Consider the following 15,507-nt stretch of genomic DNA (forward strand, 5'->3'; position numbering starts at 1 on the left):
TGACAGGTAAGCGAAAGGTTACAGACATTTTTCGACATGCCTTGCCTGCTATAAAAGCTGGAAGATTTACTCAAGGATTGGGAATGCAGCAGGAGGCTGTCTTAGGCAGATAGCCAACCCGTTATAATGCGGTGTCTTCGCTTTATGAGCGTCCTTGAATCTCGTTAGTTTGACTGAAGGTAACGGGGTGATCGGAGAGCAGCTCCAGTGGCAAACTATGTGCATTTCATTATTAACCTACATCTGACGACTAGACCAGAATAATCGGTTAGCGGCCAGTTACAAAAAGTTCTGCATGTTTGCCACTACTCGGTGCCAGTGGGTCTGAGTTGGCGTGGTGTTGGTGAATATTGCGATGGCGCTGACGAGACACGTAACTGTGTTTGGGTGGAGGGAATAAGTAATAACTTTTTCAGGACTTGGAGCCTCATATCAAGTCGGAACTTCGGGGCCGCTTTGAAGAACTGGTGGTCACCCTGCTGTGCCCCATGGAAGAGTTCCTAGCCCGGGAGCTACGCGCAGCTATTAAGGGCGCTGGAGCCGACGAGGAAGTGCTCGTCGAGATATTGTGCACTCGCAGCAACAAGGACATCCGCGGCATCAAGGAGAGCTACGCCAAAGGCTAGTGCTCTGGGAACACTCGTAGCTTATATCGTTCATTGGATCCATAGTGCCTCAGCAACGCTAGCGGCTGCCGGTCATGGTTAAATGCAGAAATCTGGGCTAGTTGGTTTATGAAGCTTCGAAATGATAAAAAGCGCGAGAAAAACGATGACCCAAAAATTACTCACAGAGGACAGGCGAAAGGGCCTGTCCTGCGGCAGTATTATTTCTTGTGTCAAGTTTATTCTCACTTGATATTATGTGCAGGTGGGACATGAACCAGATATTTCTACTGGTAAATAACCATTTTGTGAAATTTCGGTGTTTATGCATATGCGGATGATATCACGCCCGAAGTACTAGTGCATATTGCCTTTGGATAGCTTAAGCCAGGTGTGATACATTTATTTTTGGTGGCCTAATGTTAGGACAACACAGCTGTAAGGCATGTGGTGAGATTTGTTGCAAAAGTTCAGCGTTTCCGCAAAATTTTTTGTATTCATTTTGATTTATCTGCAGGACCTACTTCCAGTGCTTAACTAGTGACTATGACGGCTGACGTCAGAGGCTAATTGCCAATTCAGCAGTTTGTACTGGCATAAGCGTTCCAGACCTAAAGGAACACTGAAGTGATGTGTAAATATTGTGCAGTTACGTGTGCAAATTGAAGCCTGCGTAACCTTGGCCATGTTTGGTCCCCTCTGGGTGAATTTACGCTATAAACTTAGTAAAAAAATCGAATCGAGAGTGCTTCACTTCTCTCTGCATCCCCGCACGGGTCACCTTGAGTAATCCAGGTGACGGTGAGTGGTGACGCCACGTACCCCAAGCGCCCGTACCTAAGCTATTACATACCGTGGTGAGAAGTTTAATGTTGAAGGGTTAGAAGCCCTGAATGCTGTCCTTCGGACTCTTGGCCAAGCTGCGGCGGACGGGCTCACTGTCACTTTATCAGGCAGAGGGCCCCGTGATCTTGCTGGGCATGAGGGTAACCTCAGTGGACACAATACCTCCTGACCTCATTCATATTATGCTTTATGGTATTTGCCTAATCTCCCTTTCCAAGTGATCGGGCCCCGAAAAGGGTGCGCACCGAAGAAATCTTCGAACCCCTAATGAACCTTGTCTTTACAAACCCGGAAAACTTTCCCGTTTTTTAGTCGTGTACACCGTCGACAAAGCAACCTCACTTACGTTGAAATCTGTTTTCCTATTCGCCAAGCTTATTGAAAGTGTGGTGGCAACAATCTATGACGCAAAGAAACTTGCACCTGGGGACGTGCTTATTGAATTTACATGTAAGGAACAGTCTACTAACCTTCTCAAGCAAACAATCAAATCTGGCCTACAAATCTTTATAACACCTCACCAAAGCCTCATCAGCTGCCAATGTGTCATCTCAGAAAGTTATCTGATAACTGAAACTGAAGCGGATATTCCTGAAGGGTTGAAGGATTTTCTTGAACACAACACCTACTCACCCATTGATTTCGCAATTGGTTCGGTCGTTCTTTTCCCTTACTTCGAGTGGAACGTGGACTCCAACCCCTATTTAAGCGATCACTTCCCTGTCACTCTGAAAATTCTAGATAAACGCTAGCACAGTTTTAGGTACCATAAACAGTTTAAAGAAACTCGCACAGACTCGGTGGCTTTCATCCTAAAGTTGCAACTATCCCACACATCCATACAACCCTTACAGTTTGGAGAAGCTTGTAGCATCTTTACCGCACACATTTTCGATGTTGCTAGGAGTTCTATTCCTCAGACCTGTGGCAATCTACGAAACCCCAGGCGGTTTCGGTGCAATGAAGAGTGTCGAGGTGACGTAAAGTACAAAAAAAGCCTGGGGTATGCTTTCCAACTATGAAACTGCATAGAACCCCATTGCTTTTAATTGGGCATGCTAAGGAAGTTGGCAAGCGTATTCGCCGAGAAGCAAAAACGAACAGCTGGAGGGCTTTTGCATCATCGAATAATTCTTACACAGACACAAGAAAAGTCTCGAACGGAATACGAAAAGTAAAAGGTCCCAAAACACAAACCACTTACCCCTTGTAAACACCACTGGTGGCACAATAGAAAATAAAGCAAATACACTGCATATACACTTTGAAATTGTATCAAGATCTTCCCACTACACAGACAGATTAATTAGGCAGAAAAGATCTGCGGAGCGCAAGTCAACTAGGGATATAACGCAATCGTCACAAGACTTACACCAGTCCATTTTCCCTCCTTGAGCTTAAAGTTGCCTTGGCGACGTGTAGGTTATTACCACAGGGTGCAAACCAGAACACATACACAATGATTAAACACCTGTATGCAGATACCCTCCAAACCCTCCTGTTTTTATTATATAAGATATGATGGGCCGGATGTTTCCCAAGGGCTTGGAAGGAGTCAATTATGGTTACGTTACTAAAACGAGGGAAAGGTGCCTCCTGTCCGGCAAGGTGCCGGCGAATAGCCCTAACCAGCTGTCTAAGCAAGCTGTTCGAAACAAATGGTCAATAAAAGACTTGTGTACTTTTGAGAATACCATGGTATTCTGGATAACTGCAGGCAGGTTTCTGGGCGAGATATATGGCCGCCCAGCTTGTGGCTTTCGAATCGCACGTCAAAGATGCTTTATCTGGACGCAGAACTGTATGCCTATTTTCTTTGACTTGAAAAACGCTACGATACTCCATGGATACAAGGCATCATGCATGAACTATTACGTTACGGTGTATAGGGAAGCACGCTCAACACTGAACGACCTTTTCGCCTAAGGGTTGCAGCATTGCTTTCTAGAACACAGATTCAAGAAAACGGGGTCCCGCAAGGTGCCGTAATGAGCAGCACACATTTCACCGCCAAAATGCACTGACTTCAAAAGGCACTGCCGCCCACTATTTTGTACTCGGTTTAGGTTGACGATAGAAAAATGAACCAGAAATATTTTATTCTCTCAGTCTGTGAGCGGCAGTTACAATTGGGTGCTAAAACATGCAAAGTGGGCTGATGAAAATGGTTTCCAGGTGAATCTTGAAAAGAGCACTTTTGTTTTGTTCTCCACGCCATGTGGCGTTAGGCCAGATCCGTATATTATTCTGAACTTTGTGACCATTCGGTTAAGAAAGAACATATTTTTTTAGGTTCTGTGCTAGATGATGTTAACGTTTATTTTATCCAGAATACAACTAAAAATAACTGTGTCAGGGCAATGAATATACTGAAAATATTGACTCAGCAGTCATATGGAGCAGATAAAACCTGCCTTCTGCGTCTCTTCAACAGCTTGGCGAGGTCGCGCCTGGACAATGGCAGTGTATTACATGGATCCACCACTCAAACAGCCTTAAAAATGTTGGAATGGGTTCTGCACTCGAAGCTTCGCTTTGCGTCCGGAGCCTTTCGGACTAGCCGCATCCAAAGCTTATTCGTTGAATGTGACCAGGGGTGTTTAGAACACGAGCGTCGTCATACAACAATCGTTTATGCTCTTAAGGGTGCGTAATTAATAATAAACACTTCGGTAGAGTAATAAACAGTAATAAACCCCTGAGAGTAATAAGCACTTCGGTAGCCTCCAATCGCGCTTTGTTCTTTCCACGCAGCATTCGGAACGGACGTGGAAAGCGACCTTGGGAGTGAGGCCTCCGCAGAGTTTAGAAAACTCATCCTCTCAATGTGCACCGTAAGTTTCCTCTCCTGGTAGAACGGAAGACGCCGCCAAAACGAACAAACCTTTTCCTGTTTATGCGCTAACCTTGCGGGGGAAACCCACCAAGGTTCCCGTGCCTACTTTGGCGGGCAGCAACCCTTACTTGCCCCTTAGCATGAAACTGCATGCCATGTGTAATAAAAACCGGAGTGCGGCTGAACCTAGGCTCCGACGCTACGCTGAGCAAAACACCGTGTGGCGTTGCTAATGTGATTGTGGGTATCAGTGTCGATGCTGAGTGTGACTTGATTTATGATAAGCCAGTTGCAGGAGAGCTAAAAATGAATAAACCGGTACAGCAGTGCAGCACTTTGGGATTTTGTGTGTAGAGTCGATAGCTCCGCTGATACACATCGGGAACATTACAGGAATGGGTTGGATTGATTTCCTGAAAATGGATTCATTCAGAACCTGTGAAGCTAAACCCTGTTTTCGGCAGCCTTGCTTGGAAAATCAGAAATAACAAATGTTTGAATACTTGCAAGTGTTTGTCTTTGTAGTAACAACATCACGCAGGAGGCCAATTGGAAACGGAGAAATGGACGTGATATTCAATTCAATGTGGTTGATCAGAAGACGAATGTCAGTGGAACACAGTTGCGGCGACGAAACTTGATGCAAAGCTTGAAGGCATCAGTGGTTACTGAACTAAAAACAGATTGCAAAAGCACGACAGCCGGGGAATGTTGTAAAGTGTCAGTGTATTCAATCACAAGTTTGACAGTAGAAACCGCTGGGTTCATATTAACTGACGGATCTCCATAACAGCGAAACGACTTCTACGCGGTCATCTACAGCTTGCAACAGCATTCTGACCCTAAAGCAATTTCTTTTCGTATATTAAGCCGCGAGAACCCTGTAGAATTGGTACGATTTCAATCAAGGGTAGGACACCTGCAGTAAAGGCTCTAGAAGGGAGCGGCGATTGGTTGGATCTGTAGCCCTCATTGTTTGTGGAGTAGCTGTCTAGGCGGAAGCGCCAGAACCTTCCTAACAGTAAAAAAATTCAGTTGAATAAAACACAATTCTATGATGCCTACAATTATTTTAAATACACAGTTCAAGCTAACATTTGTTTACGTTAGGTGTGGGTGGATGGAAGTTTGGGTGTCTCACATCTGCTTTGTACTGAAAAAGAACAATGCCGTGCCGTCAACAAGCATTTTGGTAATCTCTGTTATATTTATGCGGACATCACCGGTTATCAAATTTTGGCCATCGAGTCTGTGTCGCCGACAAGCCAGAGAAGCGTAAATGAGAAATAAAAGTAGAAGTAGTTGGCCTCCAAGAAATGGAAGCATTTTCCTCACGTCTTCACCCCCCCTTACTTGTAGCCACCGATGTTAAAGCGAACGCATCCACGAGTATGAGCCTTTAATACACAAGTCTTTACGGCCTTGTACTGACGGCGATGTTGGTGAACAAATATTTTGTCGCCCGTATTCGCTCAGAAGCGACCTCCAAAGCATTCCCTATATTTGCAGGCCCGCCGCCAAGAAGGTGTTCTGGATTTTAATAAAGCAAGAAACGACGCTAACGTGAGTATAATAACGGCATCTAAAGGCGTTACTCAGCTTTCTCCTTTGATGTTCAAAACCTCTGTACATCTATGCCTGTCAATGACTATATTTTGTTACTCTACCTTAAAACTTGTCTATGTGACACAATTGAATGATAATGATGCCATAGACTGACCGTAAGCTTTGTTTTTATAAGCCCCACCGCTGTTCACAAAGAGAATGCTTGTAAGCCTTGCTGCACCCCAGACAAAGTAAGACGCATCTCACTAAGGAAAAGAGTACTAACTGGGCTTTTCGAGCACCGAAGTTATCATAGAATAAAACCTCCGTTCAGCACGCAAAGTAGCATGTAATATTTGCGTTGGGCATTGCCGAAAACCCATGTTTTTTTATCTTTTTTAAGCACCCCCGAATTCGATGTTGAGCTATTTTCGAATGGGCTTCTGGCGGAAGCACGCCTTGCGAGATCTCTGCGCTCCACACTACGTAGAGTACCAGGAAAATGGCCGCCTTGGAGGACTCTATACATAGATTTGCAAGGGACAGCTGCCACTACACGTCACTACACATCAGCGTGAGCGCTTGAGAGAGCAAAAATGGCAGCTGCACCTTGGCCCTGCACTTCACGAACTCCCACTACATCTTACCCAATAGAGGGTTTTTCTCCGCCTCATCCCTGTTAGAACGGAAACCAAAAATTTGTTAAGGACGATTACGATGCGAGAGAATAAATCTTTAAAACACTGCCGCTATCACTTCCGACATACAACCCGCAGCCGCAACCTCTTCAGCTGGCATCTTCAACCACATAAGTGCATATTGTCTCTGTCTTTCTTCTAACTCGACCATTAGCAGCGTGTGCGTTTTCCTTGCTTCTATAGCCTTCAGTGCGAGCAAAGCATACATTGTAAATACAAGTAACACGTCGAAGTAGGGTTATTGCGCCGTACATCTGAAAAAGTAACTGTATATCTCATCCGCCACTTATATTTGTTTCGGAAACGTGATTTGTACCTGCACCCACACTCAGAGAAATTGTGAAGTATTTTTTTCGCAATTAGCACCTTTAACTTCAGTACAGCTGCAGTGGCCGCCGTCTTTCCTATTCTCCAACGCAGCTTCTTCAGCAGGCTGCAGTTAATACGTGGAGCAACGATGGGTCAGTGTTCAACCAGATTCTCACCAACCAGAGCTACGAGCAGCTGCGGCTGGTCTTCCAGGAGTACAACAACCTCACAGGACGCTCCGTAGTCCAGTTCATCGAAAGCGAGATGACTGGGAACCTCCGCGCAGCCTACATCGCCATCAGTAAGAACGGCTCAGTTTAACATCAATTGCGGTAAATTCACAATAAAGGGGGCGACAAGAGAAAAAAAAACGCAAATTTATTTTCAATAGTCATGTACTCAGGCACGTCAGAGTCGGCAGAAAGTTTTATATTCAGGTTACTATATAATGGCATTTCGGGACACCTCCGTTGTGAGCAACACAGCCATGATAGCGGTTCCACCCCAGCCACAGGGAATTTTTGGACTGATTAAAAAACAAAAGCGCTCCTTTCTCACAAACTGTGCACACATAAATGTTCCCTGGGGGGTTTAGCCTTATCGTTATTCGTCGACTACGGCATGTGTACAAGCTCAGGTCTCGCTCCCCTGGGGAAAATCTGCCAGGTTTCATTTTTTCTCACTGGGGCGGGAATGCAAAAGCGGAAAACGAGTTGATCAAACCTATGACTACATGCATAACTTGGCTGCTGAGAATAGAGTCTAATTACAACAGAGTCCACACCACATAAAAAGCAAGGAATGGCATATTATTTTGGTGCCCTCGACTAATGTTTATAAATCTTTTTAAGGTATAATAAAGTTCCTTGGCCTCCGGTTTGTGGAAATGTCAGGTAGGCTTAATTAGAGTGGCGGTTAGTATAAACCGCGAGGCAGAAGGACGCTCTGTTTATAACACGTTCATTTAAATGGGTCACTTATAGTAGTAACTCCTCTCCCGAAATAGCGTTGCAACGACAGGGAACTTGCGAAATGGTTTATTAAGCATGGTGCAGTCCATAGTGTGGGTGCGTTGTACTGCCTGTGTGTTATTCTTATGAACGGGCAGGAGTTCATGGCGGAAACGGAAGAATTTTGACCACAAAGTTCAGAAGAGGAGAGGTTGTTAGTCTGCAGTAGAGGCCTCCCTCGTGCAGCGGATATGAAGATGCTAATGATGAGCAAGGTAATGATGACGATCTGGGGCCCAACCAAAACATCTTCATGCCACGAACAATGCACTAACGCGGGAAGTGAAGCTTCACTGATAATTTCGAAACAAGAGTGAATAACGATTTTTATTGAGAAACGTGAGCTGCATTGAGAAAGGAACATTCCTAGACGAAAGTTAGGTACTTCGGTGTCTTTGAGTATATGTTAAGAACATTAAAGTTCTGATACCTCAATTGTGCCATTAATTCTAAGATACTTCAGCTTTTAGGCTCAACTATCGCTATTAGGACAACTATCGATAATTTAGACAGCCTAATAATAATGATATTTTAGGCAACGTTTACGCGGGCAAATATTGCCGTCATAGCTATTGGGCAAAAGTTCGCAATCTAAGGTGTATGTTGTCGTTTACAAGTCTTTCGCACTGCCTCTATGAGAATAAAAATATTGGAAGCAAATGGATTGTGTCCTTAACGAATGTTCTAGACTCTGCTATATGCATTTCCATATTCATAGATTGCGCTCAGCGTAATAGAACAAATTATGAAATTCTTAATACGCGCCTTGTAGTGAGTCATCACGAATTAAGCGTTTTTTGGGAAATGCTCCACATTATGAAGACATAAGACATTGAAATCAGTTTCCTTTTCTGTATGTTTAGCTTTCTCAAATTTCCTTCAAGTTCACTGTTCGTCACAGTTAAGTCAAGGGAAATGTACAACGGTAACAAGCCAACCGAATTATTACAAAATATTCCAGAGTAATGAATTTGTCGTGACTACTATGCTCACGGCAAAGAAAGATAACTGTATTACCATGATAATACAACAGAAATATAGCCCCTGGCGGCGGTCGTTCCTTATCGTTTTATTTTACCGAGTTCTGCATTTGCATTTTTTCTTTGTGGAAGAATGTTTGGACAGGGTCATGCTAGCAGTCGACTTACTTCTTAATTAGCGAAACTACAAAATGGACGTCTGATACCTGCGATGCTGTTGTGTTCTATTCGCGGATGCAGAGCCTAGTTGTTTGGCAGTAAGTGCGCCCTTATTGTCGATGGACGGGCGTCGTCGTGTTTTTCGTGATGGGATTGATCCCGGCATATATGCATTGCGCGTGAGATCATCGTCATGCTCGGGAGCGACGTGAGGGCCATATCATGACGTCGGTCCTTCACAACTTAGGGAGAGTCGTCCTCGGTGCATCGTTGGAAGGTTTGAGTTATTTTTCCGTAAACCAACTGCACTTCCAGGATCTGCTGCTGTTTTGTTTATTGTCCGCCGACTCTGGAGCTTTCCACGGTAAGGGTCAACCGGTCATCAGAGGTCGGTGATAGGCAGGGATAGTATAATGGACACAAAGGACCCACACCGGGCTTGATCTGCTACCCGACAGGCAGTCGTCACTGGCGAAGTCCAAGTCCCTTGTACAAGCAGTGGCGGTATCCCCACAAAACGCAGCCATGGGGATCGGGAGTTCGCCTCACGTTGGTTTTCCCTGGCAAGGGTGCTGCGTCATATTTTGTCGGATGTGAACCGTCGGTGACCATATAATCAGCACTGCCGTAGAAGGGGCAGGATGACGAACGGCCGCGTAGAGTGCCTACGGTGGTGTCGACCTGCCTATTTTATCGTCCTTGGACCATGTCGGTGGTGAAAGCAACCTCGAGTTGTAGCTTCGTTGTGAAATCGTTGTCTAATTATTTAAGAAACACCCTACACATCGTGCCGCAAGCGTGTCAGACTGGATTAAAACGTCTATTGATTGGTCTCTAACCCATGATTGAGCAAAATTCGCGGCCACATTGCATTCAACGCACATTGAGGATATTTATGTCGACAGCCCCAGACGTCAATAAAAGTGTCGTTAGCAAAGTTTTATATCTGGTCAGCGAACAAGTCTTGTTTCACAACCTCCACAAAACGTTGCCTTTAGTTTCATCATCAAGTTCTGCACGTCAGAACGACGTTTTCACTTTTGTTAATGTGCACAAAACACTTCTGTTTCTGGCGTCGAGTGCGAGATTGCATTAGGAGCTCAGTCTATTGGTTTTATGACAGCATTATTTGTCTTTAGTAGCTGAGTTTTAACAAACTTGAAGATGTGAGAAAGCGTTCATTGTAATCGAACCAAGCCACAGCTGAGTGCAAGCTGTGAGCATATACAATGTACCGTTGCACCATATTCTACTTCCAAAGGGAACAGTTTTTTTCGGAAGCGGAGTTTTTTTCTTCTACTCCACGGATTTTCGAGATCTCGGAAGTTCTGCCATAAAATCGATACAAGTGAGCAGTTGCGCCTTTTTATTATCAGCTGAGCTCAGCTTCAAATGCTTAAAAGGGTTAGTCGATTCCGTTAAAATTGAATATGTCAAGAATGCCTCCCCTTTGTTTGTAACTATCGCTGAGCCCCATGACCACAATAATAGGCTGTACGTAATCCCAGTGACTTCCTATTATTTCTATTCTTTCTACAGCACGATAAATTGCATTGCGGTTACCCAGTAAGCTTTTTTTTAAATGCGTTTTTTCTCACACAGCCAAATGCGTCGTGAACATCCCGTACTTCTTCGCGGAGAAACTTGAGAAGGCAATCAAGGTGAGTAAACAGTAACTTTATTCGGAAAACTCAGTTCTGCTCACCTCTAACGGAGACTAGTCACTTCGCGTTCGGATGTACATCACGCAGCAGGGTAAACCTAGAGTCTGAATAACGCGTAAATTACTTTAAACAGCATTAGCTTGCTAGGACGTCCCATACCTATCCTTTCGTCTTTTTTAGGCTTTCGTCCTTCAGAACACTTCTTACTTTATCGATGCATAGTCATTGATTTTCTTACTTTATCGATTCGGCAGGAGTGCTTGTGGTTGTTAAACGCTTTGCCTAGCTTCCTTCCTCCAGTTTTTTCGCAACAAATTTATGCTTACTGTCGATCCGCCGAGACTCCTTTTGACATCTGTATTTTCTCTAAAGGTGCTGGGTGGTTGTATACCATTACCAGAATATGCTATTTTCCAGCCATGTGCTGAATTGCACCCCGTTCAGTCTTGGTTTTAAATACGGCTTCCGTTTTCTCACCGCCAATGCTAAAAAGCCGTGCTCTTTCGGTTATTCTTAGCTGTGTATGTCTAATTAAACATTACTGAATAACAGATTCGTATAACCAAGTTATGAAGTTTGCATTTCTGCAGGATTACAAACAACCATTATATGAATGTCACTTTGGCTTCTCGAATTTACAACAAAAAAATTCCAAAGTTTGAAGCCTTCCCTGGCGGACTCGTCAAGGAAGAGATGTCGCCTTTGCGGCGATGTGTATTATGAAAAAGAGGTTTTGTGCAACTACTCTTCACTTTTATACTGACTTAAGGAACCAGCAAGACTGTAGTCGGACCATTTTAGAATGCTAGCGAAGCAATAGCCGGTGTGGGTGCAGCTTCCGGTGTAGTTAATTTGAAGAGCAGGGGCACCAACCACACACCAGTCACCCCTGCTGGGACCCGTTTTTCCACCTGCCTAACCTATGTGTTTTCTGGCTCCTCTTTAAGCTTATTTTGTTTTAAATTAATCTTGCGAGGAAGTACCAACCATAAAACAAAAAAAAATCTTTTTAAAATAAAATTGTGTGCGAAGACCGTTTTCACACCCCGAGCACACCCCGTGTAGCAGAAATTGTTCCGCTTTAGGCAGACAGCAGTGCTTAAACGAACAGCGAAAGTTTCATAAAAAAGCGAGACGTTTACGAGCTCCCATTTTCTCTACAAGAAACCTCGGTTGAGAAATCGATTCCCTGCAAATTGTGTCAACGGGCAGGAAGTGTATGCCATTTTTGAAGCTTACAAATAGTGACGTTTCCTGGAAGCTTTCTGGATTTATTTCGATCCGCTTCGTTATATCTACCTACTCGGGCAGGACGTATTCAGGCTATAACTAGAGCGATTAAAAATGACGAAATAAGAAGGGCTCTAAGGTATCGCCAATACCCAATAAAAACGGCTGGACGATTACAGGAGCTAAAGAAGACTCTTTCGCATGAAATAGCATCTTAAGAAATACAAATACCAACGGCTGACAAATGTTGCCAGCGCACGACAGTCGCCTCGAGACCACTCTCCCACTTACAAATGTAAGGCTAACTAGTCTACTCCAGCGCCTCAAATTAAGCAATGTGCCCGCGCTCTTTGCCCCCGAAAGGAAGACCAATGTGGTTACCCAAATGTTCCAAATGACATTTCAAAACGAGGCAAGCAGCAACAGTCCCACTATAAAACTTGCAGATGGGAAAGTCATTCGACGGTAAAAAATTGAGGGGCCCCGAAAAACGCTATAATAAAAAAATGCTTGTGTTGCTGTAGCGCCTGTTTGCTTCTGCTCATCTTCGCTCACGTAGACATTTGTGGCAATTTCTTTAAAAATATCTTCAAATGCTACAGAGAAGCGCCAAGTTTTGAAGATGTTAATCCATGCTGTCCTCAGGCTCAGGGCGTTATTACCAGCGACAAGACGCTCATCCGCATAATCGTCTCCCGCTGCGAGGTGGACCTTGTGCACATCAAGGCAGAGTATGCCAAGAACTTCAAGATGGAGCTGCAAGCCGCCATACGGGTACGACGACCAGACATTTTTCCTTGGCACGCTGTTACGTGAGTTGTTTAGGCATGGGCACTGCTGTCTGTTACGGTGTACTAAATACAGCCGGGGGGGGGGGTCACTTTAAAAATGATGTTCAGGCGGTATTTGCTTGTTCTGAAACGGCTATAGTTAATGAGGCACAGGTCATGTACACTTGTGTGGCTTAGGATGTGTCCGCGAAAAGGTGTGGCTACCAGGCATTGCTTTGTTTGATTGAGAATACGAAATTTTCAATTTGTCAAAATGTATATTTTTCAATCGTGGTAGTACCGCAGGCACCTGGGCGTGTGGCGCCATCCACCTGGGTAGATGGTGTCAGCCGGTGACGGTCCATGAAAACTTAATGAAGTTGTTGTCAATTTTTTCTGTATCCTCGGTATTCGATGGCGTGGAATGCATGCAGGCAACCAAGTTTGCGCCGCCATATCTGTCGCCGAGCGACTGTTGCTAGGCAACGTTGTGCGCACGGCCCGCAGATCAGGCTCCTTCACGCCACCGTGTGAGTGCGCTGTCACTCTTTACGTCGGGCTCCGCGGGATCGCGGCACTTGTCCGTGCTAAGCACGACCCTGAAACACACGACTGTGTTTCACGTTACGAACTCTTCGCCGAACACAAAGTATTGCGCCTAATTCACTGTGAGTGCGATTAATAACATCTCTGTTGGCGCCAGAGTTAAGAATCGGATTGGAACGGAGCAGATGACGCACGCCGGTGTCTTTTTTTTCTTCGGCGTAAACTTTTCAATCAGGTATTAGTCGACCACATTTAGGGAAATCCCCAAGGTGGAGTAAGTTTCTGTAAAGGAAAGTTTGACATCCACCTAAATGCAGCCATACGGCTACAAAGGAAAGCTATACAGCTTTCACGGAAACTTCGCAGTTGAAGAAAAATTCGTCCTGGTCCAGGATTCGAACCCGGGACCACTGCTTAACTGGAGCAGTCGCTCTACCAACTGAGCTAACCAGGAGGCTAGTCGTTAGTAGCGCAAAAGCGAATTGATCAACAACTCGAAGTGAAGGACAGGTATTAGTCGACCACATTTAGGGAAATCCCCAAGGTGGAGTAAGTTTCTGTAAAGGAAAGTTTGACATCCACCTAAATGCAGCCATACGGCTACAAAGGAAAGCTATACAGCTTTCACGGAAACTTCGCAGTTGAAGAAAAATTCGTCCTGGTCCAGGATTCGAACCCAGGACCACTGCTTAACCGGAGCAGTCGCTCTACCAACTGAGCTAACCAGGAGGCTAGTCGTTAGTAGCGCGAAAGCGAATTGATCAACAACTCGAAGTGAAGGACAGGTATTAGTCGACCAAATTTAGGGAAATCCCCAAGTTAAGCAGTGGTCCCGGGTTCGAATCCTGGACCAGGACGAATTTTTCTTCAACTGCGAAGTTTCCGTGAAAGCTGTAGAGCTTTCCTTTGTAGCCGTATGGCTGCATTTAGGTGGATGTCAAACTTTCCTTTACAGAAACTTAATCCACCTTGGGGATTTCCCTAAATGTGGTCGACTAATACCTGTCCTTCACTTCGAGTTGTTGATCAATTCGCTTTCGCGCTACTAACGACTAGCCTCCTGGTTAGCTCAGTTGGTAGAGCGACTGCTCCGGTTAAGCAGTGGTCCCGGGTTCGAATCCTGGACCAGGACGAATTTTTCTTCAACTGCGAAGTTTCCGTGAAAGCTGTATAGCTTTCCTTTGTAGCCGTATGGCTGCATTTAGGTGGATGTCAAACTTTCCTTTACGTAAACTTTTCAACAAATACCGTCTATACACTGTACTTGGTATCATCTTAAACTAGCACATATTTCAGTTTTTGTCTTCTGGTACCTAAGCTTTATGTTCGATTTCGAATGCCTCGAAAACAGTTTAAGCATTTTTTATGCCTATGTCAAGAAATGTTGGCACCCTCCGTTAGTTCCTGTTGGAGAGGTGCTTTTGTATGATGCTCTCAGTTCCGGCAACGACTGGCAGCCATGTCAACTGAGCAAAATGCGTACACTAAACAACGAACGAACTTCTCTGCCCGAAAGCTACGCTTGCTGAAATCCCGTATACTTTAGTTCAAATCGGCCATACGATAAGTCTCTGGGAGCTTCCTTCGAACTATCCAGTTATATCTGAACCCGATTCTAGCGTGAAGCGAACGCTCGATTCTAGTTGTCGCACTCACAGATTCCGGTTGGTGCTGATGAAGCGTTTCCGCCGATGCTTAATGAGCACTGCTGATGAGCACAGCAGCAGCGTATGCGCAGTCCCACCGAAAACTTCTCAACAGATTAGAGATGACTTCTAGTTAAATAGCAAAGCGAGAGCTATGTATGTCTATTGCGCTAGAGCTCCAATTGGGGCCTCAGGACTGTAGGTGTTGGTCGCAATAAATTATTACGAGTGGATGGCTAGATCATTCTTCCTCTGTAACGTAACGACGCAAATATAACTCACCATAGCGATACAGCGAACCAGCTTTGTTACGTGGTATGGTTTTCGACTTCAACGCCTCCGAGGCATGCGCTCTACAGTCGGGGACCCGGACGTGATCCGTCACCCAGTGAGTCCAGTCGGGTGGTGTCGTAACGGTGGGAATCTCCTTAGGCAGGGCCGCAAACGGTTGTTCAGACTGTAGCCGTGCTACGTGAGCAGCTGCTGTCGCTACGATGCCTTGAACTGAAAGGAGTGTTACATAAAGAAAATAATTATGTAAACATTGTGGTGAGCATGCTTTGTTGAAATTAAGCGCGAACAACGTAGCTAGAATTTTAACAAATTGTAGAAAAGCAGCTCAAGTGTTCGTTCATGCAAGCGCACTCGCTCTTCTGAATGCAC

General features: G+C 44.9%; 2 protein-coding genes and 1 non-coding gene across 3 annotated transcripts in view; 2 read left to right on the forward strand and 1 right to left on the reverse strand.

Moving 5' to 3' along the window:
- LOC144166813 (annexin A13-like) overlaps positions 1 to 626 on the forward strand; it is a 41,924-nt gene extending 41,298 nt beyond the window's left edge. Inside the window, exon 10 of the mRNA XM_077696302.1 lies at positions 417 to 626. Within this exon, the coding sequence (XP_077552428.1) occupies positions 417 to 626 (210 nt within the window). The remainder of the gene's footprint in view (positions 1 to 416) is intronic.
- Positions 627 to 1,498: 872 nt separating this feature from the next.
- LOC144166814 (annexin A6-like) overlaps positions 1,499 to 15,507 on the forward strand; it is a 149,282-nt gene continuing 135,273 nt past the window's right edge. The window contains exons 1-4 of the mRNA XM_077696304.1: positions 1,499 to 1,591; positions 6,951 to 7,140; positions 10,591 to 10,649; positions 12,528 to 12,656. Coding sequence (XP_077552430.1) covers positions 1,499 to 1,591; positions 6,951 to 7,140; positions 10,591 to 10,649; positions 12,528 to 12,656 — 471 coding nt within the window. The remainder of the gene's footprint in view (positions 1,592 to 6,950; positions 7,141 to 10,590; positions 10,650 to 12,527; positions 12,657 to 15,507) is intronic.
- Positions 13,579 to 13,652, reverse strand: Trnat-agu (transfer RNA threonine (anticodon AGU)). The gene has a single exon. It is a non-coding gene; the product is annotated as a tRNA-Thr (tRNA).

This window comes from Haemaphysalis longicornis, unplaced genomic scaffold (genome assembly GCF_048455015.1).
Source record: "Haemaphysalis longicornis isolate Haplotype H1 unplaced genomic scaffold, Haemaphysalis longicornis Haplotype H1 scaffold_19, whole genome shotgun sequence".
Lineage (NCBI taxonomy): Eukaryota > Metazoa > Arthropoda > Arachnida > Ixodida > Ixodidae > Haemaphysalis > Haemaphysalis longicornis.